The following is a 27510-nucleotide window of genomic DNA, read 5'->3' on the forward strand; positions in this document are numbered from 1 at the left end:
TGGGCATTCTGTATTTTATCTCATAATCCCGTCAACGTGTCAGTTGAAGCTTCTCTCATCTGAAGACTTTCCCTGGGGCTCATGGAATTATTTCCAAGATGGGGTATTAAAATGTCCAGGAAAAAAACCCCTGGTTGTTGGCAGGAGGCAGCAGTGTTTTGCTCTGGAACTCTTTTGGGGCTGCATGAGATACCTCATGTCATGGTAGCTGGATCCTTCCAAAGTGAGTGACTAGAGAGAGTGCAACTCCACTTACGACCTTGCCTCAGAAGTCACGCATTGCCATTTGTGAAATCATGTATTGATTGCGCAGGTCATTTCTGTTTTCCCATGCACTGTGGGAGGGACTACATGAATCCCAGAAGGCAAGAATCCCTGGAGGTAATCTTGGAGGCTGGCTCCAGCTGCTGGAATTTTCACACAAATTTCGTAGAATAATATAAGCTCCATAAGGGTAGGAATTAATTTTCCCCATAGTTGTAGTCCCAGTGGCTAGAACAGTGCCTTATAAATTGGAGGCACTCAATACATATTTGCTAAATGACTGAATACACGAACTCTGGCCTAAAGTCTCTGACCTAAAAGATTCCTTTGGTCCTTAGAAGGACTTATAGGAACAAAAAATGTTTCCTCAAAGAGTTTGAGGATGAAAAGATTAGAATATAAGTCTCAGGAATCTGTAAAGAGATACATCAATTTAATAATGTTGCTAATAAATAACCATGATGGTGGTATTATTGTTAAGTGAATGGGAGGTTCTGTATTAGAAACTTCTTTTCAGGTATGTAATTTCATGTATGTAACCTGTCAGGTGTGCACCATGGAGAAGAGTTCAGAGTTATACAGAAGGTTAACTAACACACAAATGCACATACATGCACGGGTGTACACACACACACAATTCAAAGTGAAATATGCTCTAGGATGAAAATGGAGAGGAAACCATGAGATTTAATGGAATGTCAGAAAGGGTCTTTTGTAGAAAAGTACCTGGCCTACGTCCTGACACATAAATTATAAAAAAGAAAGAACAAAAGAACACACAGGTTAAAGTTGGCTATAAGATCACTTGTTACAAAGAAAAGAATGTAGGCATTAATTCAAAGCTGGCTAGGACAGGTGAAAAGAGGGTCGCGTGTGGAAAACAGCAGCGGCCCCTCTCCTTGATGGCAGCAGAATTGTTTCAGGTTCTGTCTTTTTGTTGTTGTTGTTGTCTGCTGGGATTTGAGTTTCCTGAGACGGAGGGCTAACCTGTGGCAGAGCCATGGGGCTGTCGGTGCTGAAGTGAATTTGTGGGATTTAATTTTTGCTGGTGGAAGCCATCAGGGAGCCCGTGGCCGGTAAGGAGCACACCAGCCCTTCCCCATCCCCGCCCCAGGCCTGTGGGTCCCCAGGATGCTGCCAGTGTGGGTTATGAGGATAAAGATGGGAGCCAGTGATGGGAAAAGCCTAGCAGTTTATTTCCTGATGGTCTACGGCGGGATGCCTATCTCCTTGCACTTTCTCAGGAGGGTCTGCAAGGCAGCTTCGGCTGCTCTCTGGACGCTGATACAGGGGTCTTGCCGAAGTGCCTGGAGCCCTGAAATGGAGAGAACAGCAAAGTCCGGTGAGCTAGGAAAGCCAGGCCCACGCCATGCAGTGCTGGGGGGCTGCCCACTTGCATCAGCATGAGGTGGGCTCAGGTTCCCACACTCATATTATCCTAAAAGGTTGGATTTGGAGCCACTAGTTGAGAATTACTTTAACATTGAAATAAGGTGAGAGAAGATCCTGACCTTGAGATCAACAGACAGTTGAGAAATTGTACTCTACTGGGGATGATGCTTGCCCAGGGGTAGGGCTGGGCTCCCTTAATACCCTAGATAAACTTCAGGGCCTAGGGAGCATGGGAGACTATGATTTTCAACCTCTGGGCTAACATGAAAACTGGAGCGGTGTTGGTTTCTCTTTCTCTAAGAATACACTAATCGGCCAGGCAGAAACTGGGGTTGGTACTCACGTGTGGTCAGTTGTTCTCGCTCTAGTAATTCCACATATTGGTGGGTCAAATTGAGAACAAGGGCATCTAAAATTGACAGGAGAAAAAGATACTGTTTCATTATAGAGCAAGAGGCCATGCAGGGCGGGTGAGGTCAGACTCTGCCCCTGGTCAGAGATTAAATGGTCTGGTCAGCTCATGAGCAAACTATACAACTCCCCCTGCAGCCCCAGGATCATGCGAGGATCATGGCTATTGGGCCTTGACTGCTGTGTATGGAAGAGCTCACTCACTCAATGTGTATTTGAGAAAGCTCACCCTGTTTCCTCCCAGGGGTGTGTGCCATTCATTGTCAGGGTTTTCAACATCTTCAAAAAGTTTAAAATGGAATTGGGGGACTATATACAATAGCCAATAAAAATCCTCACTCTTTAAAGTGGCCAAGCTAGTGGGTCTATTCACTCTGGGCTTGACCAGTTGGAACAGGCATCATGATAAGACTTAGAATTTCTTAATAGAAGGATCCTCAGTGAGTCGCTTACTTCCTCTTTTATTTTACAGATCAGACAAAGAGGCAACACAGAGAAGTTAAGCAAATTGTCTGGAATCACACAGCAGGACAATAGTCTGCTGGTCCCTACACCAACACTCTTTCCAATTGTATCATCTTGCGGCTAAAACTCTCAGTTTGACCTGAGCTTAAGTCTATTATGGTTTATGTTAAGAGATGATACAAAGGGAAACATTGGTCAGGGGCAGCAGGCTTGGAGCTAAGATGAGGAAAAGAAGGAGCAATGACTGAGAATCAGAAGCACACAGGGCCCAGTATGGAGAGTGAGTGTTGGAAAGTCAGATGTAAGCTTTCATTCACAAAAGAGAGCAGGTTCCGTTGAAGGGAGATATTGCAAGACATAAAATTTTCCTTTCTTTTCTTTCCTTCTTCCCTTCTCTTTCTCTCTTTCCTTTTTCTTTCTTTCTCTCCCTCTCTCTCTCTTTCTTGTCATACTAGTCACACCAGTGTTCACACTGGAATAGCCTGTAGTCAGAGCACAATGGGGTGGCAAAGAGCAGACACACCCGAATAGGGAACGTGCAGGTGCCCTCACCTGTGAGTTTGAGGGCAGCACTTCTGATCGTCTCCCAGCTGCTGCTGAAGAAGGGGAATGAGTGTGTGTGGAGGATCCACAGGATCTCCTGGTTTTTCTTGGCCTAGAAGAGACAGGTACTGCACAGAAGGCAATTGGAAAGAGACCCTTTGTGAAGAGCCGCATCCTAGAGGTGCTAAGAAGGGAAACCTCAAGGTCAGTGAAACTCACACCAGTCATTATTCTATTGGAAGATGTCTTATGGCCATTCCAACCTAAATTTAATCAGAATGGCGCTGGGCTTATGGGATTCATCAACAGACGTGTTGCAGAAGTCCAGGAGGGCAGATTCCAGCCAGGGAAACATGGCAGGGTATCGAGAACCACTGCTGTCTTTCAAAGACGTTCTGCATCTGGCCAGAGACCTTCGCCATGATGTTTGCCTTTCTGAGATCTGCTGGGTCTCTTGCCTGCGTTCCTTCCTGGCCACGCCGGGTGCACACTCACCAGTTTCACACAGAATTGCCTGTAGAAATCTCTGGCCCTTGGCGGGTCCTGACCATCAAGGAGATGATCTAGTACCCCATAGAGTTCCTGGAGGCCCAGAAAAGGGATGGAGACCATCAGGACATCACGGCAAGCCTGAAAAACAGTTAGTTCTCTGTGTAAGTCCATAGCACTGGACCCCTGCAGAAGGGGAGGGAAGTGAACTCGTGTCGGGGAAGGAGCGGGAAAAGCCAGTGATGTGAAGGGCTTCTTCATCCATGGTGTCGCCTCCTCAGTTTCAAGGATGGAGAGTGAACTTGGGAAGAGATGGCGAGGAAGAAGCCAGGGAAGGAGAAGTGGCTTTCAGGCTCAGCTGAGAGGGGTGACTTCAGTTCTGGCTTCCAGCCCTGGCAGACTGGGTGCACCAGCACTGCAGGCCATGGGGAGAGGAGAAGGCACCAGGGTCGGGGCTCAGGCCACTTACAGCTCCGACTTTGGGGTTGGGGTCCCAGAGGTGGAGCAGGAATGAAATCATGCTCTTCTTAATTTCTTCCAAGAAAAAAATCTTCCACTTTCTCCCTGATAAGGATGCCAGATTCTCAAATAATAAGATGGCGGTCAGTCTCACATCATCCTGCTCCTGCGGCGACAGACACATGTCACGGGTGAGACCCCTTCCGGGCCATTTCTGGCCAGCACCCCCACCCCGCCCCTGCCCTGCCTGGCCTGTTCAGCAGAGGAAGGCTGGCACGCAGGCCTGGTGCTGGCCGGTCACAGCCCCCAAGTGTCCCTTTCCTGGCAGCCTCTCCAACCTGCACAACAAGTGTTTATGTGACCATGGGTCTGGGGTTAAGTGATACCATAGAACTGGATACTTGGTTTCTGCCTTCAAGTAGCTGATGGGGAAGCGTGACTACAGGAAAGAGCAGCAGGGAGCAGAGAGCCGGGGGGGGGGTCCCTACTTACTTTGTATTTACATAAATCAGCCTGATTACATCATGAGCCTAGAGTTATAGGGCCTCTCATCTAAATTGCCCATGTCCTGGGACTCTTCTTCCAGATCCCAAACACTTCTTAATGCAATGACAGGCCACTCAGAAATTTGGGCTTTGGGTCTCAGAGAGAGAGAATAAACAAAGAAGTGCTTAGCCTTGTTCTTGTGTATGTGAAATTCTGGGACATCCTCGCTTGTCTTGGATGGTAAGCAGTGAAAACCAAAGGGTGAGATGGTGGAGAACGACGGCCTCCTATTGTTTCAGACACTCTGTGATATGGTCCAGAGTTCTAACACACTCTGATGAATTCTCTGGAGAATACTTTTCCCCGGGTCTAAAAACTTAGTTTAAAATACCCATGTGGGGGCAGAGGGATGAAGAGTCACCCTGAATAGCAGAATCTTATTTAGATTAGCAGTAAACAAAGCCAACAAAAGGCATTCCCAAGAATACGCATGAGAGAAGATGGAATTAATTTTTTTTTTTAGTTTTAATTAATTTATTTATTTATTCATTTTTAGAGAGGAGAGAGAGAGACAGAGAGGGAGAAGGGGGGAGGAGCTGGAAGCATCAACTCCTATATGTGCCTTGACCAGGCAAGCCCCGGGTTTCGAACCGGCGACCTCAGCATTTCCAGGTCGACACTTTATCCACTGCGCCACCACAGGTCAGGCGGAATTAATTTTGATGGCAAATTAAATGTATAAGTGGGCACCCAAACAGAATGCCATGGAAGAGGAAGTTAATAAAGATCTTCCAGAAGAAACTGACGGCATGTTGTGAAAGCGCCAGAGAAGTTAAATGAATGCATGAGGTGTGATCTCGTATGAGAGAAATGTTCTTTACATGCAGAGGGATACGGGCAGGATATAGTTTTCAAAGAGGTTGTTCTTAAAAAGAAAGCTGACCAAGAACAAAGTACCCAAAAGGTAGAGAGCTATCTACTTAAAAAAAAAAAATCTTTTGAATTTTCCAAAATTGATGACCTAGTGATGATAGGTTAAGAAAGAATGTACTAATTGGGATGATGAAAAAGGAGCAAAATGAAGCGGCAAAAGCATTTTGGGTGCTGAAAGAGACGTTAGAATTTAATGTCCTGTTTTGAGTTGAGAAGATGGAGTCACAGACAGTGAGGTGCTGCTGGGCTGACGGCGTGGGGAACAGTAGCAGACAGGGTCTGGAGCACGGGACGGCAGGCGTATTTTCTGTTCTACTATTTCACTGAAGTATGGCCATGTTCTGAGAGGTCCAGGAACATACTTAAATAATGAAAAAAAAGGGGGGGAAGGGAGGAATTTGGAGATTATAAAATGGTATGCTTAAGCTATAGAAAATTATAGGGGCAAAGTACCATACAGTATAGTTAAATATATTTGCAGGAAGAGAACATTACTGGAGAATAAATCACATGTCATTGCCACGACCCAAGTTTTATCCAACTTCTATGCAAATGTGATGGAATTGATGTCCATTAGGAATGAGAACAGTCTGTCCTAACAATCAGCCAGACTTTAGATTTTTTTTCTTCTGCAGTAAGATGGAAAAACATTATCTTAACCACAAACGTCATAGGTGAATTTGTGATTATTAGAATCTCAGCTCCAAGGGAATTATTATCACCAGGTCAACAACAACCCAGGGAAACCTAACAAACAGATGAGGTTCTGCAGGCGTGACTTCAGCCCTTCATTGTTAAAGTTCATTACCAGCTATCTGTGTAATAATAACAATAGAAAAAGAGCACATTTGTTACTTTACAAAAGACATCAAATTGAGCACTGAGCCAAGTGAACCTTGTTGAGAACAAAATGAAAATTAAAAGTAATATTGATACATTGGAGAGAGCTTGTGTCAAAGGTCTGGTTTCGGTTAGCAGGTAAGTAAGAAAGGGACACTGAGAAATACGGAACTGGAGAATTATTGACGGTGGGTACATAATGCAGGCCAGCATCTAGAGGTCTGTGTGGTTAGTAAATGGCCGAAGAGTCCGGAAGAAAGGGCTAGATTTTAAAAAAAAAATCTAATGAATGAATAGGAACAGAGTGGACTTGAGAGTTTTTTTTTTGTCTTCAGATTCTATTCAATACTTCTCAGGCCTCATTTAGAGATAAACACAGTGGCCGGCTTGTAAATACTTAAGGAGCTGAGAAATTAGGTTTATGATGAATAACGAAGGAAGTGAAGACTTTTCAGCCCGGAGACTGGAGGTAAGTAGGTAATGAAATAAAGCCTCCATGTTGCAGAAGGAGGCAATGAGCAGTCTTCCATCTCCTCTGATAACTCAACATGGGAAAACAGAGGTGGAGCACAGAAATACAGGGTTAAGTTAGATGCGAAACAGGTTTTTACACCAATGACAGTGCATACACCAAAAATAAATCATAAAATTCAGTTTCCCAGAAGTTATCAAGGAAAATGACTCAGGATTGCTGCCTTGTATTTTCTGAGATTAGGGCTATGTACTGGCTCAGGGGGTTGACAAACTTTTCTCTAAAAGGCCGGACAGTAAATCATTTGGACTTTTTAGACATCTGGTTTCTGTAACAACTAATCAGCTCTGCGAATGAAATGGGAAGGCGGCCAGAGACATTAAGGCAAGCAGTGAGCATGGCTGTGTTCCAATAAGACTGTTTATGAACGGATACTCGGGCTGGATTTGGCCCATGAGTTGTAGTTCATACCGACTCCTGGATGAAATGAACTATGTAAGTGTTTTGAGTCTCTGAAACTCAGATGCGGGAAAGATAGTGTGGGAGGCGACAATGTCTTTTCAGGGGCCGCTACTCCTGTATTGAGTTACTGCTATAACTTGTGCTCCTCCCAAAGCAAACTCTGAGATGAGGATTTAGGCGTAAATAATTTACATATTTGGGAGGTAAGCACAGGAAGCCTGACTGATGGGATCGTGGGGACGAGGCAGGGAAGAGACAAGAGCGACAAAAAGGAATGTTAATGAGGGCATTACCCCTGTGGGAAGGTGGAGTGCAACCTCGGGGTAGGGGTGATGAGGAAGCTGGGGAGTAATCTACAAACTCCTGTACCTGATCATTTGAGGGTTTTTCTGCAATGTCTCACACAACCTGCTCAGATCAACTATGATTCCTGGGCCAGTGAGTACCCTCAGACAGAGAGACACAGGAAACCAACAGCCTGCATAGGAATTGTTCAGGTGACCTCTGTGTGGTGACCTCTGGGGCAGGCCATGAAGGATAGGGCACTGACCTTGTTCACTACGAGCATGCCCTGACACTCTCTGTGTTCACTCACTTCCTCCGGGGAGGGAAGATTCCCGAACAGGCTCACTTACGTCTTCAAAGAAGGTTCTGGTTTGCAGCACTATTTCCTTGAAGTAGAAGCTCACATCTCGATCTGCAAGCAGCTCCAGGATCTTTTTGAGAGCCCTCAAGCTTTCGCAGACGACTTCGGTGCGGGCCAGGTGATACAGCCCTCTGATGATGGATTCTAACAGAACCTGCTTGTGCTTCTTCACCTATTGTGAAATGAAGTCTCTTAATCGCAGAAGCTGTTGCATGAGTATCTGGGATAGGGTAGGAGACCGTAGACAAGGAGATGGAAATCCTGTTAAGGTCACAAGGACTTCAACTAAAGAGCTACAGCTTCAGCAAAGTATTTGAATTTGCACTTAATTTCTTTGCAACCGCAAGGTGTGGGTTAGTAAATAAGTTATTTAAAACTCTACTTAAGGAAACTATTCCCCTCCCTCCCCCCCAAAGAAAACTCCTGTGACCTTGTGAGGGGCTCCGGAAGCTGCATTGCCCAGCCCACGGATGGCCATTTGTCTCAAAGTGGCGTTGGAGTCCCAAGCACTCTGGTCCATCATGATGAGCACGTCCCGTAGCTTCCAGCTCTTCCAAAGGATGGGCTCCTTCATGAGCTGAAATTGACACCTCCTCCCTGTTAGTGGAGGGAGTGGCCCCCCTTCGGGAGCGTGCCAGGGCACTGCAACTGCTGTCTAAGAGCAGGGGCACCGGCTGGGGGAGCGGAAGGGGTGGAGCCCCGCGGTGAGCCGGCAAGTCACGGAAACTGAGCTCTAGATGGGAGCAGCCCACAGGTCAAGGTTATGTGATGATGGGAATAGAATGCCTAGTTAAGAAGATGCTTCTAGCCTGATTAGGTGGTGGCACAGTGGATAGAGCATCAGACTAGGACAAAGAGGGCCAAGGTTTGAAACCCTGAGGTCACCAGCTTGAGCGCAGGCTCATCTGGTTTGAGCAAGGCTCAAGGTCGCTGGCTTGAATAAGGGGGTCACTCGGTCTGCTGTAGCCTCCCACCAGTCAAGGCACACATGAGAAAGCAATCAGTGAACACCGCAACAAAGAATTGATGCTTCTCATCTGTCTCCCTTCCTGTCTGTCCCTTTCTCTCCTTCTCTCTCTGTCTCTCCCTCTCTGTGTCACATACACACACACAAATAAATAAATAAAAAAGAAGATGCTTTTAATTAAGCTAAGTAGGAAAATGGGGTGGGGAAAACAGGAGTTACTGATAATCGTCCTTCTCTGATCAGCTGGGGCTACCATTATCCTAGACTGGGAAGCGGCACTAACACGCCTGTCGGTTACTTTCTGTTCTGTCCCTCTCATACTCAGTCTCCACCCTTCTCTGTCCAGTGGCTGGATGTCCCTGGAGGTCGCTGTATGTCTCCACCACCAAAGCCCCCCAGGAAGGTCCCTGGGTAAACGCCCCAGGGCCCCGCGAGCCTGCTGTGCTGTCTGGACTCGCCTCAGAGAAGAAGGCTGTGCCAGTTATCCGGTAGTTCTCCGAGGACGAGGTGAGCGCCGGCAGCAGCTGCCCCATGATGTCCAGGATGAGCCCGTGCTGCCACACCGCCATGCTCCTAGAAAACGCAAGTTGCCGCTTGTAGCAGAGGCTTATTTCTTTCTAAGCAATGGAGGAAATTTCAGTCTATTTCTGTCAAAACAGTAAAGCCTCTAAAAGGATGATGCTTAAGGAAGAGCACTAATGCCCAGATGATAACATTGCCCACTAAGTGCCCAGTTTAAGGGTAGTTTGCCCAGGACTGTTCAATGTATTGCTGGGTTTTTGAGCCGGTAGTGAGTTGTGGGCTGGTCCTACCATCTCCCCCCACACCCTTCTGTTCTGTCCTCCCTGTTTCTTCTCCTCAACTGTATATAGGGCCTGGGTGAGTCAACTGCTCTCAGTGAAGTTGCCTGTAGTGTACTTTTACTCTTTTTAGTTGTCTCCTCTGTTGTGTACAGGGCTAGGCACTCTGCACAGTACCTGGCCAGTGCACACACTCCGATGTGGTGGGTACCGGGAGTGTGGAGCAGCGTCCACACATTGTCTCCTTCATCAGACTCTTTGGCGAGGCCTTCCTTCACGGCCTGGGCCTGTACGCACTTCAGGGTGGTGGTTGAGAGCCTGTGGGCGACAGCTGGCATTGCAGGAGTAGACCCGCCCCATTCCGTGACCTGTGACTTCCCGGTCCTCCCCTCCTCTTCCCCACGGTGCCCCTCAGTCCTGCTCTGATGGAGGCCGTGCAAGGAGAAGGCAGGCGGCTGGGCCTCCCACGTTAGCTGTGGGGTCAAAGGGAACCTCGAGGTGATTTGAGCTGGTAAACAATGCCACAAAATCTTGTCAGCCTCCCATGAGAAAATACAGCCCTATGCACGGACAACGACAAAACAGCACATTGCACTGATTCTGAAACAGCACCTCGGGGATCAGGGGGCATCTCGTGACAGACAGTGTGTCACAGCTGTTGGCCCGACGGTAGTTGTGAGGTGGATGCCCTTGCCTGCGCATGCACACGTACATGCATGGACTTAGGCATGGCTCTCTGTACTGGTGTCATTTTAGTAAAGTGACGTGTATCACTGAAACGACATGTGTTTCTCCTAACTGCTATTTAAACTGTCTTGACTTGACCTTGGAATGTAAAGTTATACAAAAGGGTAAGGAAATAGAACAATGTGACATTGGATAAAAATATATACCTTATAACCCTAAAGCAGCTCTTTGGGTAAATACAAAATACATGTTTTAAAGTATAAGAAAGTATGGGTTAATGGCTTAATTTGTGATGTAGCATCAATTAAGTCTTTTCCTTTCTTTCTCAATGGTACGCAGAACAAGGTTGCTTCCTTCGCTCAGCGAAGGCTTAGACTCAGTAAAATATGGTCTTTATGTTTTTTTCCTCCCCCTAATGGCCTTGAATATTGTAGAATCCCAGCTTTCCCTGAAAAGTCTCAGTGAAAGAAAACAAAGGGAACCGAGTGGGCCCTCGAGGGAAGAAGACGGCTGCTCATTCGTCCCGCAGCCATCCTGGGCAGTGGCACTGGGGACCAGCTCAGGGGAGGATGGTCCCAAGGCTTGAGGACCTTGGAGACTTGTTTCTCTGTGGTAGCCGAGGTCACGCCAGAAGGTGCATGTCCCGGACCAGGAAGGCTCGCCCGGCCCGCCGTGTACCTGCAGGGGTCAGCCATCTGCTGCCGCTCCCCGTGTGGCATCACCCGCCGCCGGCAGCTCAGGGTGGATGTGGGCACCTTCTGGCCCAGCGTGCAGCTGACCAGCTTCAGGAGAAGAGTGAACAGCTCTGGGTACAGGACTGTCACGGGGATGCCTACTGTGACCACTTCCTGGATTGCACAGGCCACCTGAGGGGACAAAGGAGCCTGTGGTCACGTGGGCTGCTTTCCTCCGAGGACATCTTCTCACTCAGCTGATTGCCAAGTTCCTTTTCTCCTGGGACAGCTGTCACCCAAGCTGACCACGCTCATGGTAAAACACACAGAAAAGGGAGGGGTTGATCTGGATACATCTCAACTCAGGACTAGCATGTTGGGTGACTCCAACTCCAGGGAACGAACCCCAGTAGGTAAAATGAAATGTTTTCCAGCAGTAGGATATGTCAACAACAACAACAACAACAAAAGGGTGCTTTGGATATCTTGAAGACAAATCTGGAAATACAGATACACAGATTTTCTTTGGGCTGATGAGAAATTTGCTTTTAAAAATGGCAGCCACAGATACAACTACTGCCCTGTCTGTCTACTATAAAATGGAGTTGATTTAAAATCAGGGCACGAGAGGACAAGTATGATCAATGATATATCGCTGTGTTCCAAGTGGGGACAAGTCATGGGGTGGGGCCCATTCCAGACGCATGGCGGGTGGTCCAACTCACTGAGATGGCGTCCATTCCAGCCAGGTCGTCCTCCAGTCCAGCCCCCAGCTTGTCAGTCAGGGCCCTCAGGAGCTTCCTACTGGAGGCCGGCTTCTCGGCCAGAGCCGTCCACAGCGTCTTGGTGTCCCTAGGGGGGCAGGCAGGAAGGGATAAAGCACAGCTCCTCAGAATATGAGCTTTTCCCTCCAACTCACTCTGAAACCACATGACGTAATCAACACTCCAAGGACAGGTGGATAGGTTAGCGTGCCTGGGGAGAATAGGGATGTTTTATTCAGCAATCCAACATTCTGGGCTTGGGTTACTGAGGCTTGTGAATGTCCATCAAGACAGAAACCTCTCAGATAGGTGTATTCTGGGCAATCAAAACAGAGAAGAAATATTCACTTTCTAATGTTCACTTATTCCTATGGTGGGCTTAAGAAAAATCTCATCATTCAGTGAGCACACACACATACACACACACACACACGTATATGGAAAAGGCTTGGGAAAACATTATTTGTGATTCAAACACCAATTTCAAAATTATTACTCAGTGAGATGTTTTTGACCTTTACTTGCTGTCTGTCTCTCACACAGCAAGCCCTCCCTGGTGCCTTGCAGAGCAGCCTGTCCTTGGAGAGGGAGCCAGGCCAGTTAGGACCTACCTGTCAAAGGGCAGAGGCTTCTGCAAAAGGTTGGCCACGACCGCATCCATGTGGAAGCCAGCTATCTGAGAGACAGCATCCAGAGAGAACTGAAAACTCTCCTCCCTCTGTCTGAGGACTGGCATGTGGTAGTAAAGCATGCTCAAGATCTCCAACAGCTAAAAAGCAAAGGCCAAATCAAATACCCAGTTGTCATCTTCCCTCCATGTGAAACGTTTCGGGCAGGTAATGGTAAGCATGTCAGTGGATGATGAATTGTAAAAAGTGTTAAAACTGATAACTAATTCTACCCATGGGCTTTCTCTCATTCAGGAGAATTACTGATGAATTGGGTATTTATTCTTAAGTCAATTTAGTGAATGTTCGGTGAAAGGCTGTGTTATGCCAGATGTCATGTTGTGTTAAGCACTGTGTGAAGTTTACCCAAGATGAATGAGCTGTAGCTCTCTCTCAGAAGACATGGGCACTCTCAGAAAGGCTGTTAGACATGTGTTTAAAGTCTGGTGCACAGACAGTGCATGGCCAATGACAGACAGGTGGTACGCAGGATGGAGAGGGGAAGCCAGAGTAATGGAGGTCACTTTGGAGGGACGTCTGCTCTGGGACTTGAGGAAGGATACACAGAAATTTCATAAAGCAACATGGAAATGGTGGGGAAAGTCATCCTCATAAGAAAGAACACAGGTAAAGGTATAAAATCAAGAAGTGGGAGACTAGGTGGAGCATAGAGGATTTTTAGAGCAGGGAAACTGTTTTGGATGAAACAACTATGGTGAATACATGTCATTATACACTTGCCAACACCAAGAGTATAGCCTAGTGTAAACTATGAACTTTGGGTGGTTATATTATGTGTTAATGTAGGTTCACTGGTTGTAAAACAATGTACCTCTGTGCTGATGGGTGATATTGACAGTGGAGGAGGATGTGTGTGTGGGGACAACAGCCATAGGGGAACTCTCTACATTTTGCTCAATTTGGCTGGGACCCTAAAATGGCTCGGACTCTAAAATGGCTCTAAAAAATAAAAACTGTCTCTTGAGGATATCATGCTAAGCAAAATAAATCAGACAGAAAAAATTAAGAACCATATGATTTCACTCACATGTTGGATATAAAACTGAAGGCAACAAATGAACAAACAAGTAAAACAAACAGATAAGAACTCATAGACACAGACAACAGTATAGTGGTTACCAGATGAAGGGTGGGTGAGGGGTAGTGTAAGGGAAAGGGGGTCAAATACATGGTGACAGAAGATGGTGTGACTTTGGGGGTGGTGGGCACACATTGCAATAGACAGGTCATGTATCATAGAAATCTACACTCGAAACCTATATAATCTTATTAACCATTGTCACTGTGATTAATTAAAAAACAAAGTAAAATAAAAAATATCCATATAATGAAATAGCATGAGATCACGGGCACAAGCAAATGCAGAAAAGATTTCTGGAATCGGAGAATGGTCTAGTTTGGAGCACAGAGAGAATGAAGGTGATAAAGAAAAGATAACTTCATAGCAAAGATGATGCCAAAGCCTAGAGGGCACTGAAGGCCACCTTTAGGAACTTGGGTGTTGATATTATAGCATAGAATGATATTATATATATCATATTTATATTGTTGACTTGGAGCAGGCTATGGCTCTAAGCTAAAGTAACTTGCTTCTAGTAGATGTTTCTCTTAATTATTTTGGATAAAGATTTTTAGATTAAGTATAACATGATTACTACAGAGTCTCTCATTTCAATGACTCCTGGAGAGGATTTAAGTCACCTATTGTGTGAGTAACTCTTGTTTACAAAACACAAACTCATGAACATTCTAAATTTGTTAACATTTGATTCTCCTATGCCTAGCCCAGTGTCAACAAATTGTATGTAATCAATAAGGGGCTTTGAAAAAAAACTGATTGGTAAGTAATTAACACAGATATCATTTGTAAAAGTCATGCCATAGAGAATTCTTTGATTTAGTGTGGTTGTCTGTAGGCGGTGGGGACCATACCGTCTCTGTCCTATTCTCCTTGAAATACCTTCATCGAGTTAAAGATTCTTTCCCTCCTTATTAATTTTCAAATTGTTTGCATTCTGCTTCCGACTTCAAGAGAGAGGATAGAGCATGCCCATTTGGAGCTCTTGATCAAGCTTCTTGAATTTAAATCCTGTTCCTCTGCTTCCCTCTCCAGTTCCCTTTCATCAGTCTCTCAGTGACAGCTCTCCCTCCTCACCCCAAAATAAATTCTAAGGAGTGTGGAAGACCAGCTTGCAGCATGGTGATGGGATGAGAGACTCTCCTGGTGCTTAGTGACCATCTTGGAGGCAACCTCAGGGCCACTCTCATCCTTGCAGATCTAAGAACCCAGTTTTCCACAGTCCAATGCCCTGGGTAAAGGGCTGTTTCCTCCGGCCAATGAGTGACAGTCTGGAAAATTATTATGATCACATACTAGAGAGGCAACTGAGACCGCTGAGACACTCAGCATGAGCCTGGTTATTAATACACAACCTGGGTTTCTGTCAAGGCCTCCCCAGGACACACAGGCTCTTGCTTGCATTGGGCAGAGGACAAAGTGAGAAATGGCAGCCGATGTGGCAGGTCAGAAGTGTTAGAATTCTGCTCAGCTGTCAGACTGGCTGTCAGTTTACCTGGTCTTCCAGGGCAACTCCCTGTTCCTTCAGGACAGTGATCATCCACATGCCACAGGCCACTGTGCACGTGGGGTTGAGGGTCTCCAGACCATCCAGCGTTTCCTCCAGGAATGGGAGAATTTCTTCACTTGGGATGAGTTTACTAACAATCTGAGAACATGACAGAAAAAGTCATGTTAGCAACCACCTCACTTCATAGCTGGATACCTACCAAAGGCAGTTGCTTCTTGTTTTAGGATATTGGAGACCATTGGACATGGCAAACAGTGAGCATATGACTGGGGCCTTAGAGAGCAGAGAAAATACTAAAGGGGGGCATAGACATGACCTTTTACCTCTAAGCAGACTTTCCCTGGAGTTGTGTTTTTATCGTTTCACACTTATCCAAACCCAGGCCTGCTGACGCAATTTCTTTCCAAACTATTATAGTATACTCTATAAAAGAAAAGTGGTGCATGATCTTTACATAGTAATTTACATGCCTCACCATCCTTCACACACATTTCCTATAATGTAGAAGTAGGTCTTGCATTGCCGAAGACTAGCCAAGACCTGAGACCCAGGAAAATCTATCCCCGTGTACCAGGTGCCGTGCGTAATACCAGGGGCCTCTATAGACGCAGAGTAGGAGCGATTATGAGCCCTGTATTTTGCTCCTCCTAGTCTCAATATTAAGAGTAGTCAATAAAAGGTCAAGAAAATTAAAAGTTCGCAATTTTAGTCTCTATGTACAGGAACTATACAGAATGTTGATGGATAGCAGTATGCGAGTATGAGTGTGTGTTTGTGTGTGAAAAGTTAGCAGTGTGAATGAATTCCAGAATCATTACCTGGGGCTTTAACCAAGCAAGGTGGTCATAATTACAAGTCTGCAGGTATGAAAACATTTCTTTTCACAACCGACTTCCGCTGTATTAATGGCCTAATGCTGTTTGGTAGAACCATCCTAGAGAGGAATGAGTTGCTCCACATGAGCTGTTGCGTGTCCCAGCCAGTTTGTGTGTTATTATGGTTCCCAGATCAAAGGGCTACACAGGTTTTTCTGTTCTATGTAACACCAAATGCCTGTCTGGGGTCCAAGCTCAATGGCATTCTTTTTTCTTTTCTTTTTTTAAAAAAATCTCATTGTGATGGATGTTGGTTTAGAAGAAAGGAAAGAAGGGAACTTGTGGTTTTGAGCACCTGTTGTGTGTCAGACACTTTCTTAGGCAAGTGGCATATATTCCCCCAGTCCCCACTTTGCTTCATTCCCATAATCTGATCACTTCGTCGTTGTCACCGCTGACCTCCTTAGACCTGGTCACCTAATTTCACACCTAGATTCTTGTAGTTTCCTCCAAAGTTGCCTAACTGACTTCACTCTGGCCAGCCCATATTCTAGTCTAAACAGAGCAGCCGGATGATCTTTCAGAAACATAAATTCGGTCATCTTCCTCCTCACAGAGCCATCACTAAAAAACATCATTGCAAATTAGGTAACAGTGCTCTGTCTTATAGTCTGACTGGTTTTGTTGGACCATTGGCTGCCATCTGTGAATAATTGACATAATGCATAGAAATCTATAATGTCTACTTTAGGGATGATACCACCTCACTCAGGGTGCCCTAGTACATTTTTTCCAGCTGGCACAATTGTAGGTAGTGGTCCCGACTCTTCTGCTCAAAATCCTCTGTGGCTTAAGATTCCAATTACAGTAAAAGCCAGGGCCCTTCAAGGCCTGGAAGGTCCCTGAGTCGACCTCTTGGGTCTCATTATTTACTTCTTCTCCACTGCAGGGTGTTTGCACCTGCTGTTTCTCCTCGACCTGGAGTGTTCCTTTCTCGATGTCTGGATGGTTCTCTCTTTCAGAGTGACCTTCTCGAAGGGATTACCCCTCCCTTACTTGACTTCATTTTTCTCAATGATCACTACCTGACATTTATTTGGTGGATGATACCTACTAGTATGCAAGCTCAGGGAGGGCTGATGTATAGTGCATGTTAGGTGAATGAATGGATGATTGAATAAATGAATGAATTGATCAGACCAATCCTCACAACTCTGAGAGGTAGGTTAGGTACTGCTTTTGAAGATGAGGATTCTGAGCTTTGGGCAGTGCACACGGAATCTGTCTGATCGACTCTGTAGCCCTTGTCCTTTATACTCCACCCTACTGCCTCCCTCACTCGAGAGGGCCGCTTGGTGGGCAGGGTTTCCCAGAGTCTGAAATGAGCAGTGGCAGGTATCGACTGGGCCCACGTCCACCCAGAGTTTATAAACAACAGGACGAAAGTCTTTCATTCGGCTCGAATGGCTATACTACTGCTCACGCTGGTGGTGAGGTATACACAGCTCACCCACTTGAAAGTCAACCCAGAGTCAGCTTTACATCCCTAGGCCAGCCCTTCAAGCCTATTACCTTTGCTATTTTAGAGGAAATCTTGATCTGGACCTCCACATCATCACACTGCAGCCCTTCCTGCAAACCCTGCAGTCTTCCCATTTCCAGGTGAATACCTAAAATCGACAGTGGGAAGTGTATGTAAGAGTTCACACAGCTGACAGGCTGGCTATATTTTGATGTGACACTAATTAAGCTGCTGGATACCTCTAACAAACACACTAAAGACTGTCTGAGGAGCCAGTGAGCAAGAGAACGAACTTGTACCGAGTGGTTTCTACCTGCTGGGCACCATGTTCAATCCTCACACGCAATCATCTCGCTTATTACTCAGAAAGATCATCTGAGACGGACTCTCTTCTTATTGTCCCTGTCTTGCGGATGAGAAAGCTGAGGCAGAGATAAGAAGCCATTTGGCCCCATGATGGTGAGTCAAGACGGGAAAGTCAGACTTCCCCCTCGTCTGTCTGATACCCTGACACCACGCCCAGGCTCTCGCCACTGTGCCACCTGCTGACTCTGTCAGACTTGCCGTCTGCAGGGAACCACTGTGTGGGGAATGGCAAGGGAACTATTGCAATAGGAATGACAGCGACTGAGTAGGAGCTTGTTATCTCAATTTATAAAAGGAGGCCTAAACAGTAATGATTTCATGCTTGTTGTTAGAACATACAGTAATTGTGGAAACTCACACCTGAATGATTTGGTGGAAGGCCACCTAGCCTAATGAAACACACAGCCTCTGGTGTCACACGAGCTCAGCGGTCCATGCTCCCGGTGCACTTTCAGCCTCAGGTCCCTCATCTCAAAACGGACCGAGCAACATCCATCCATGACTATCAGATGTTTTTTAAATTTTGTACCACATTAGTTACTTGTATCTAGTAGGTGTTCAATACTCATGTTCTTTCTCTCTATAGTGCTTATCTGATCAATTAAGAGAAAGAGTTAAAGTGAATAACAAATTACGGGATTTCTTGTTAACAAAGAGGATTTGATGACCTGAACCTTGCATGTTTCAGGAAATGAAGGGGCTAACGGAAGAATCGAAGAATCGGCAAAAGAGTAATGGAATTCGAATCCCTCTCTTTCTTGGAGGTCTCCGCTCTGACACATTTCTCCTCTTACTGAGATAATTCCTCAGTTCATTCCCCCCCCCCCCCCGGCTTGGTAAAAGCATACATTTTTAATGAATTATCTTTCCATATTCCAAAGGCCTTTCACACCTACTCTGTCTCTGCTTGAAAAGCTTTTTTCTTGTTGACTCACTACTCCCTCTCCCAAGTCCCCCCCCCCCAAACCCTAGCTTTTGGCTTTAACACACTTTTCTTATGTGCGTCTTGGAACTGTAACATCTCTGTGTCTCCAGTATCAGAACTGTGCGTGACACCTGAGAAGGTACTCAGGAAGTGTTTTCTGAGGACCTTGAAAGACTGGGAGTGAGACATAAACATGAGACACACTAAACTGAGACCCTGTGTAAGGCCTCCCGTCTCCATGTAGCAGAGCGGAGCGCACAGGCAGGAGTGCCCCCTGGAACACCTGCTGAGCTAACCTGGACAGAAGGCCCTGCGTGCGGGGTCAGCCCGAGACGGAGGTTTCACCATTCCTACATCCACTCAGATTGACAGATCTTCACATGCACGCAGAGAGCAGACCAAGGTTCTGCTATGCCATCTGGGGAAACCTGCACAACATTCCCCTCCGTAGAGGCCTTTGAAAGTCACTTAGTGCCATAATAACAATGCCATTTCCCCCTGAAGAAAACCATGTGGTAGAGGAAGCATACTAACATGCCCGATTGCTCAGTGACATAAACCGGACTCATTCCAAGCAATTTACCCACTGGAATGGCTCTTTAAGATGCATTGGTGTCATTATCTTTATTTTGAAAAAGAGAGAAACAGAACCACTGAGAAAAAAAGATACAAATTCTGTGACATAAAGGTATTAGAACTCAGAAGTGGCTGAGCTGTGGAGGGAGGAAGGGAAGGACAGAGAGAGAGAGAAAGAGAAGAGAGGAGAGGAGAGAAAGGAGAGGGGCATGGATGTACAAGGAGAAAAACTGAGAACAAATAAAAACAGACACCTCCTCTTCATATGTCTTCCACTCACCTTTGATGCAGAATAGAGCAATGGTGGAGCTGGCTGCCGCCAGGCGGATGGTGGGCAGGGTGTCACAGGAGTGAGGAGCCAGGAGGCCAAGGAGTGAGCCGATTTTAAAATTCGCTGGTGCCTGCAGGACATAGGAGACCCCCCAGGTCATGGGATGGCTTGGTAATGGCTGTGAATATTCCCAACACTGGAGAGTAAGGCCCTTAGAACGGAATTGGACCTTGAACTTGCCCTGTAAGGGCGGTGCAGAAGTAAAGAAGCAAGCATGCCAAGACCATCAAGTAGCTCGGCCCAGGGTGCTCACCAACCCCTGGACTGGAGAGCCATTGGAGAGGACTTGCGGGTTCCCCGGGCTCAGAGATCCCTGTTGGTGGCAAGCAATGAGACCTGGTTACCTGGGAGGACTACTCACCTCCGCGTCATTTGTCAGCACTTGCGCGGCGATCTGGAAGGCTCTTTCTCTTTCCCACTCTTTTTGTGAAACAAGCCACATTCGGAGAAGCTGTTGGTGAAAGGATGAGCGTCCTTCCCTTAGTGCCCTCCATGGCCACCCTTCCCATTCTATCGCTCTCACTCCCTCTCTCAGCCCCGCCCTCTCTCTGACTACTGGAACCAGTACTCCCCTCCCCACAAACTACTTATAACTGGCCTGGCCCTATGGTGGGGCAAGCGCGTCAGGCTGGGTCTCCCTGTGAGGACGACGGCACACAGGTTTGGGTGGCGCGTTGCACACGGATCGGGGGGCAGGGGGAGCAGGTGGAGCAGCGGCTCTGCTCACATTGAACATTTCCTGACAGTCCTCTACTTTCAGGTTGTCCCACATCATGGTCCGCACCAGCTTCCCGAGCGCGTCCATGGACCGTTCATAGAGAAACTGAAATCAGAGGTGAGTGTGTGTGTGTGTGTGTGTGGGGGGGGGATTGTGAGTCTGAGTAAGAGAGGAGAGGCCCCCCGAGCTCTCCGTTCCACTCAGGCCTCACCCACATACTTGAATGTGCTCCTTGTCCTTGTCCGTCTCGCCCTCATTTTTGAGTTTTTCCAGCGGTGGAAGGGGCAGCAGCCTGCGGACATTCTCTTCAAGAATATTAAGATGGTCATTCAGTGAGAGCCGAGGTTTCAGTTTACTGAAATGAGAACCACGTGGAGGAGTGGGGCTTGGGAGGCTGAACAGAACAGGACCCAGGAGAGTTTCCGAGAACTGCTGGTCACATCAGAAGGGGTCAGGTAGCTTCCTGACATGTTGGGATGTTGAGGGAGGTGGTGACAGGCGTGGGAAGGATGGGGGACATAGAATGCGACTGTACTGGTGAGCGTTGTCAGTCAGCATGCCTCATTTATAGTTTATTAGAGTGATAAGCAACTCATTACTTGCTCTGCATTATTTAACCCTTGAGTATATAATCTGAGATAACATTAACTATTTGTTTTCTTCAGGGCTTGTGTGCTTGTGTGTGTGCATCTGTCTGTGTGTATGCATGAGAGAGAGAAAGAGAGAAGGATTCTAAGTTTGAGTAGTGAGTTTACCAATTTAATCTGTCCTCTTATGTTATAGGTAATGTAATATACACTACATGTTCTTATAAATGCACAAGTGAATAAATAATCTCTTCTTCCCTCCCCCCTTCTCTCTCTTTCTTACATTTACTATAGATATACAAGGATATGAACAAACCTGGATATACCTTGGTAAATGAAAATATTCCATAAAACATGAGAAATCCAATTTGTTATTAAATAAATGTAAATTAGGACAATATAATAGAACTTGTCAGTGACCAGATGAGCAAAGAAATGAAAAATGATGACACTCTCAGGGCAGGGTGAAATTGGTCCCCTTAGTGGGGAGGAGAATCAGGACAGAGGGGACAGCTCCTTGAAAGGGTTAAATGTGTTGATATGTGCCCAGTAGTCTTCTCATCTTGGTTGTCTGGCTGAATTTTTAAAAATCAACTTATTGAGGTATAATTTATGCACAACAAATTGTATCCATTTAAAGTGTGCAATTAAATGAGTTTTGCACCCATGAAATGACCATTGTAACCAATATAAGACATTCTCGTCACCCCAGATTTTTCCTTACACCCCTTTGTAGTTCACCTCTTCCTCCACCCTGGCCCCAGGAAAACACTCATTAGTTTTCTGTCATTAGAGATTAGTTTATAGGTGTCCTGTCCAAGCAAGGACAGCCACTAACAACATGTGGCTATTAAACATATGAGTGATGGCTAGTCTGAATCAAGAGAAGCTGCAAGTCTAAGACACACTGGATTTCAAACATTTAGTAAGAAAAACTGTACAGATTGACTCGTTACTATTTTCTATATTGACTATGTGTTGAAATGATGATATACCAAGTATATTAGATTAAATAAAATTATTAAAATTAATTTAAAATGCATATGTAACTTGCATTATATTTCTACGTTACAACACTGTCCTAGAATCTGGTTAATTCTTAATTCCTGTTCAAGGTTTATTTACTTGAGTTGTTTTCAAATATTTTTCATCTTTGTAAACATGGTAACCTGTGTCTTCCCTTATCTTAACTCTTTCCACATTTTAGAGAAATTACATAGGTGTGTTTTGCATCTCTTTCCCCAGTAGGCTAAAACTCTTTCAAGGCAAAGCCATATCTTGTTCATTATTGTCCTTTTAGAAGCTAGCTCAGCCCTGGTCATTTGGCTCAATGGTAGAGTGTCCACCCAGTGTGTGGATGTCCCTGGTTTAATTCCCAGTAAGGGCACACAGGAGAAGAGACCATCTGCTTCTCCCCCTCTCCCCCTCTTGCTTCTTTCTGTCTGTCTCTCTCTCTTCTCCTCTCCTCCCACAGCCATGGCTTAATTGGAGTAAGCTGGCCCTGGGAACTAAGGATGGCTCTGTGGCCTCTGCCTCAAGCTCTAAAAATTGGCTCTGGTTGCAGTGGAGCAAGGGCCCCAGATGAGCAGATCATCCCCCCCTAGTGGGTTTTTCTGGTGAATCCTGGTCGAGGTGCATTTGGGAGTCTATCTCTGCCTCCTCTCCTCTCACTAAATTAAAAAAAAAAAAGCTAGCTCAATGCCTGATACAAGGATGACACTTAATAGTTATCTTTCTTTGTAGATGACATGATCTTATACAAGAAAGCTTAAAGTCTCCATGAAAAAACTGTTAGAATCATAAATTCTACAGTTGCAGAATACAAAATTAACACACAACCATTGTGTTTTATACACTAACAACAAACAATCAAAAAGAGAGCAATCAAAAAGAAAATTAATAATTCCACTTACAAGAGTGTGAAAAAATAAAATACTTCAAAAAAATTAGTGAAGGAAGTGTAATATTTGTACACTAAAAACCACAAATGTTGCTGAAGGAAATAAAAGAAAACACAAATAAATAGAAAGACACCCCATGTTCATGGGATTGAGGGCTTACTATTGTTAACAAGTTCATACTATCCAAAACAGTCTACCAATTTACTGCAATTCCTCTCTAAATTTCAATGACACTTTTTGTACAAATAGAAAAATCTACTCTAAAATTTATATGGAGTCTCAAGTGACTACAGATAGCTAAAACGATCTTTAAAAAGAACTAAGTTGGAGATCTCACACTTCCTGGTTTGAAAGTTTATTACAAAACCACTATAACTAAAACAGTGTGGTACTGGCTTAAAAGGGCAGATGTGTTGATCAATAAAATATTATATAATGAGTGCCCAGAAATAGACTCTAGCATTTACTTTCAAATGGTTTCAACAAAGGTTTTAAGACAACTCAGTATGGTGTTGGGAAAACTGGGTATCCACATGGAAAAAAATGAATTTGGAGCCTTACTTTATACCATATACAAAAATCAACTAAATATGGATTAAAGACCTAAATATAAGAGTTAAAACTCAGAGAAAACACAGGGGGAAAGCTTCATGATATTGGATTTGGTAATGATTTTATTAAATAGGATGCTAAAAGCACACATAACAAAAGTACAAATAAATTAATGATACCACATCAAAATTAAGAAATTCTGTGAATCAAAGCACACAATTCATAGAATGAAAAGACAACCTATGACATAAAAGAAAATATATATCTGAAAATATATATCATATATCTGATAAGGGGGTTAATAACCAAAAATATAAACAATTCTTACAATTCAACAATAAAAAAAAATAAACAATAAGAAATGGGTAAAGGAGGCCTGACCTGTGGTGGCGCAGTGGATAAAGTGTCGACCCAGAAATGCCGAGGTCGCCAGTTCGAAATCCTGGGCTTGCCTGGTCAAGGCACATATGGGAGTTGATGCTTCCAGCTCCTCCCCCCCTTCTCTCTCTCTGTCTCTCCTCTCTCTCTCTCTCTGTCTCTCCCTCTCCTCTCTAAAATGAATAAATAAAAAAATAAATAAAAATTTATAAAGTGTAAAAGAAATGGGTAAAGAAGTTGAACAGACATTTTGCCAAAGACATAGAAATAGGTAATAAACATATTAAAAGATGCCCAAACCTGCTGATTAAGAAAATGCAACTCCAAAGCACTATGAAATACCACCTTATATCAATTAGGATGGTTAATATTTTTAAAAAGTAACGTGTTAGAAAGGATATGGAAAAATAAGAACCTTCATGCACTGTTGGTGGGAATGTAAAATGGTGCCACTTCTATAGAAAACAGTAAGGTGGTTCCACAACAACAACAAAAAATCAGAAATAGAATTACCATACTATCCAGAAGTCTTACTTTTGGGTAAATAACCAAAAGAATTGAACGCAGGGTCTAGAAGGGTTATTTACATACCTATTTATAGCAACATGACTCACAATAGCCAAAACATGAAAACAGCCTAAATGTTCATTCGTTGAATGTATGGTTTATATACAAATGAAAGATTGTTCAGCCTTATAAAGGAATGAAATTTTGGTACATGCTATATAACACGTATACGCCTTGAGGAATTTATTCGAAGTGAATTAAGTAAGTAATGAAAAAAACAAATACTGTATGACTGCTTATATGAGGTAACATAAAAAATTCACAGAGACGGAAAGTAGACCGGTGGTTTCTGGGGCGGGTGGGTGAGGGAATGGGGAGTTCTTGTTTAATGGCTGCAGGTTGCACAACAATGCGAGTCTACTTAATACTACTGAACCATGCACTTGAAAATAGCTACGATATATTTTATGCTGTGTATGTGTGTTTTTTAACACAGTTAAACATTTTTAAAAACCTTTTTTAGTAAAAAAGAATGATGTTTGTGAAGAATTAGCGAAGATTTGGGGATATAAAAGGCGGGAAAGAAAAAGCAGGATGAAGAGGCACGCGTGCAGTAGGGGCTCAACTCTAATCCAAATGGAGCCCCATCTATAAAGTGCTGAAAGACAGGGAGGAAACAGAGGTGATTTCAGTATCACTGAAAACTTTATATAGTTCCTAAGTTTAAAAAAAACATTTATTAAGTTTATTGGGGTGATATCAGTTACTAAAATTATACAAGTTTCAGGTGTAAAATTCTATACTACATCATCTGTATGTTGCATTGTGTGTTCACCCCACGTCGTCTCCCTCCATTACCATCTGTCCCCTCTACCCTCCTCCACCTCCTGCACCCTTCTCCCTCTGGCAGTCCCCACATTCTTGTGTCTGTGAGATATTTTTCTTTTTTTGCTTAAGGCCTCCACTTTTTTTTACCCAGCCTCCTACCCCACCTCTTGGGACAGCTGTCAGTCTGTTCTCTGTATTTATGAGTCTGTTTCTATCTTGTTAGTTTATTTTATTCATTAGATTCCACATATACGTGAAATCATATGGTACTTGTCTTTCTCTGACTGGCTTACTTCACTTAGCATAATATTCTCCAGGTCCATCCAAGCTGTCTATAGTTTCCAAGTTTTAACAGTGAACTTGTATTTCTTTTGTTGCAGGGGGGGAGGGGGGGAATGTAATTTTAAAAATTTGCTTGAAATTATTTTTCTGCTTCAGGTTTATTGCTACTAACCAACCAGAATGTGATTAGGGCATTCACCATTTTTTAATGGGAAGATTAAAATTTGCCTGCAGGCCTAGATCTAGGAAGAAAAATTTCCTTTCGCATAGAAATTTCAGTTTTCATCTATCAATAAATCGGACTCCTCTAAGTAGCTCACTAGTCTCTGTCAGTCATCAAATGATCCATCTGTCAGTTCTGTTGCTCTGGAAACAGGAAAGACCTTGTTTGAACTAACCCACTGACGGATGGTGTTTGTCCTCCGGAGGGTGCGCTGGAGTCCGCACCTATTCCTAAGTCAGAGGGAGGACATGGGGCAGGAAATACTTTTTCAAGGAGAACAACAAAAAATTCTCTACCTGAGGTATCTGATGGCGATCAAGGCTTTCCACCGGACAGGGCTAGCTAAGGAGTCCAGGGGCTCGTCCCTGACGAAGTCCTGCCGCACAAACAAGGAGGTGGTGCCCTTCAGAAGGGAGCAAGGGAGGTTCCAGACGCAGCTGCAACCTCACGGGGCCCTGAGCTGCCATGGGCAGAAATAGGGCAGAGATCTGTTCCGTGGGGCTGGCGCATTTTACCCGCTTTTAAAAAGACAGCCTGACACCCTTGGTTGTGGGCTCCTCAGGGCCTTGCCTGCACCCCTTTCTCCGCTCACTCACCAGCATGTAACCCAGCAGAACCTCCTTGTAGGAGAACTTGAACCTCGGATCCTCAGCATCGTGGACAGCAATGCCAATCTCCGTGATGCTTCTTGTGAAGCTCATTTGCAGATCCATGTCCTAAAGCAAAGTGATCCATGGTACAAGCCGAGGTCTTAGGCAGCACATCCGGCTCCAAAAAACATGGGCCCCAGAGTTGAAATGGGTGCCCAGAAGGAGCGAGAACCTCTGCCCCTTTGCCACCTCTATCTTTACCTAGGGTCGAGGTTGCAGGGAAGTTGAAAAACAAAGGTGAATTTCCACTCCCTCCCTGCATCTCAATCCTGCTTGATGGACGGAGCTTTCTCTACAGCAGTGGCTTTCAAATAGTTTACAATCCCACCTGGTATTTATATACACAATGTCTGTCATCTATCTATCAATCTATCTATCTATCTATCTATCTATCTATCTATCTATCTATCTATCATCTATCCATCTATATGAAATAAAAGTTGTAGGATGCTTATTGCTATAAGCAATGTATTCTTCCATTTCTCTTTTATTTCACTACAAAACATTTTCTGGTTGTGAACTATTACATTCATTTCATGGTCTACTGGTGGGTCACAATGCACAGTCCTAAAAACCCCGCTGTAGTTTACTAACTTCCAAACCAACCGGAACCAAATGCAGCAGCTTGTCCTGTTCTAGATCTGGTTCTGGGACCCTGGCTTCAGAACTGAGTTAGTTGTAAATTAGGACCCTTTCCTCAGGAATCAATGCACAAGGACATCTGTGCTGACTATGCTTCCAGGGAGCACGCTTTGTGTTCAAATATATATATTCAAGTATATCACATACCTTGTTCATCATGGACATGCCCAGAACCTGAAAATTCAAAGGCAAAAGCGATACTGGAGCAACAGTGAGGGAGTTCCCAGAGCCCAACAAGACCGAAGCATCCTGAAGGACCAACCTGAAGGACACAGGGCAGCAGCCTACCCCGTCTTGCTGAGGGGTGGGGTCCACTCACTTCCTCCCCCACATTCACAGTGAGACCTCGTACACTGGCAGAAACTTTCCCTTGAGTAAGTCGTGACTATGCTACAAAGGGCAGTGTAAGGATGTCCAGCCTTTGGGATTCGGGCTTCCCACTTTACAGAGGCTCCTCCAGACTTTGGTAAGAAAAAGGGGAAGGGCTCGTGGCAGAAAGAGCAGTAGAACTTCTGAAAGGGAAGTTAAAAGGGCAGCTTATGTTGGAGCTGGCCAAGTCAGTTCTCCTCTGACTCTAGTGTTGAAAATGCAAATTTGCTCCAATGAGACCGGTATATGAGGGAATACTTGTAGCAATGCTGGGGTTTGTGTTCGCTTATGCGCAGCTGTGTCCGTG

General features: G+C 44.9%; 1 protein-coding gene across 1 annotated transcript in view; it reads right to left on the minus strand.

Moving 5' to 3' along the window:
• Window positions 1-1472: 1472 nt before the first annotated feature.
• The window catches only part of MROH2B (maestro heat like repeat family member 2B), a 54820-nt gene continuing 28782 nt past the window's right edge, over window positions 1473-27510 (minus strand). The window contains exons 22-42 of the mRNA XM_066252737.1: window positions 26982-27008; window positions 26139-26258; window positions 25839-25918; window positions 20504-20639; window positions 20294-20389; window positions 19928-20017; window positions 19516-19636; window positions 17419-17516; window positions 15017-15169; window positions 12366-12523; window positions 11716-11842; window positions 10995-11182; window positions 9807-9947; window positions 9288-9402; window positions 8293-8439; window positions 7852-8034; window positions 4034-4189; window positions 3571-3705; window positions 3085-3187; window positions 2000-2065; window positions 1473-1579 (exon numbers count right to left, since the gene is read on the minus strand). Coding sequence (XP_066108834.1) covers window positions 1473-1579; window positions 2000-2065; window positions 3085-3187; window positions 3571-3705; window positions 4034-4189; window positions 7852-8034; window positions 8293-8439; window positions 9288-9402; window positions 9807-9947; window positions 10995-11182; window positions 11716-11842; window positions 12366-12523; window positions 15017-15169; window positions 17419-17516; window positions 19516-19636; window positions 19928-20017; window positions 20294-20389; window positions 20504-20639; window positions 25839-25918; window positions 26139-26258; window positions 26982-27008 — 2547 coding nt within the window. The remainder of the gene's footprint in view (window positions 1580-1999; window positions 2066-3084; window positions 3188-3570; window positions 3706-4033; window positions 4190-7851; window positions 8035-8292; window positions 8440-9287; window positions 9403-9806; window positions 9948-10994; window positions 11183-11715; window positions 11843-12365; window positions 12524-15016; window positions 15170-17418; window positions 17517-19515; window positions 19637-19927; window positions 20018-20293; window positions 20390-20503; window positions 20640-25838; window positions 25919-26138; window positions 26259-26981; window positions 27009-27510) is intronic.

The sequence above is a fragment of the Saccopteryx bilineata genome, chromosome 1 (assembly GCF_036850765.1).
Source record: "Saccopteryx bilineata isolate mSacBil1 chromosome 1, mSacBil1_pri_phased_curated, whole genome shotgun sequence".
NCBI classification, from domain to species: domain Eukaryota; kingdom Metazoa; phylum Chordata; class Mammalia; order Chiroptera; family Emballonuridae; genus Saccopteryx; species Saccopteryx bilineata.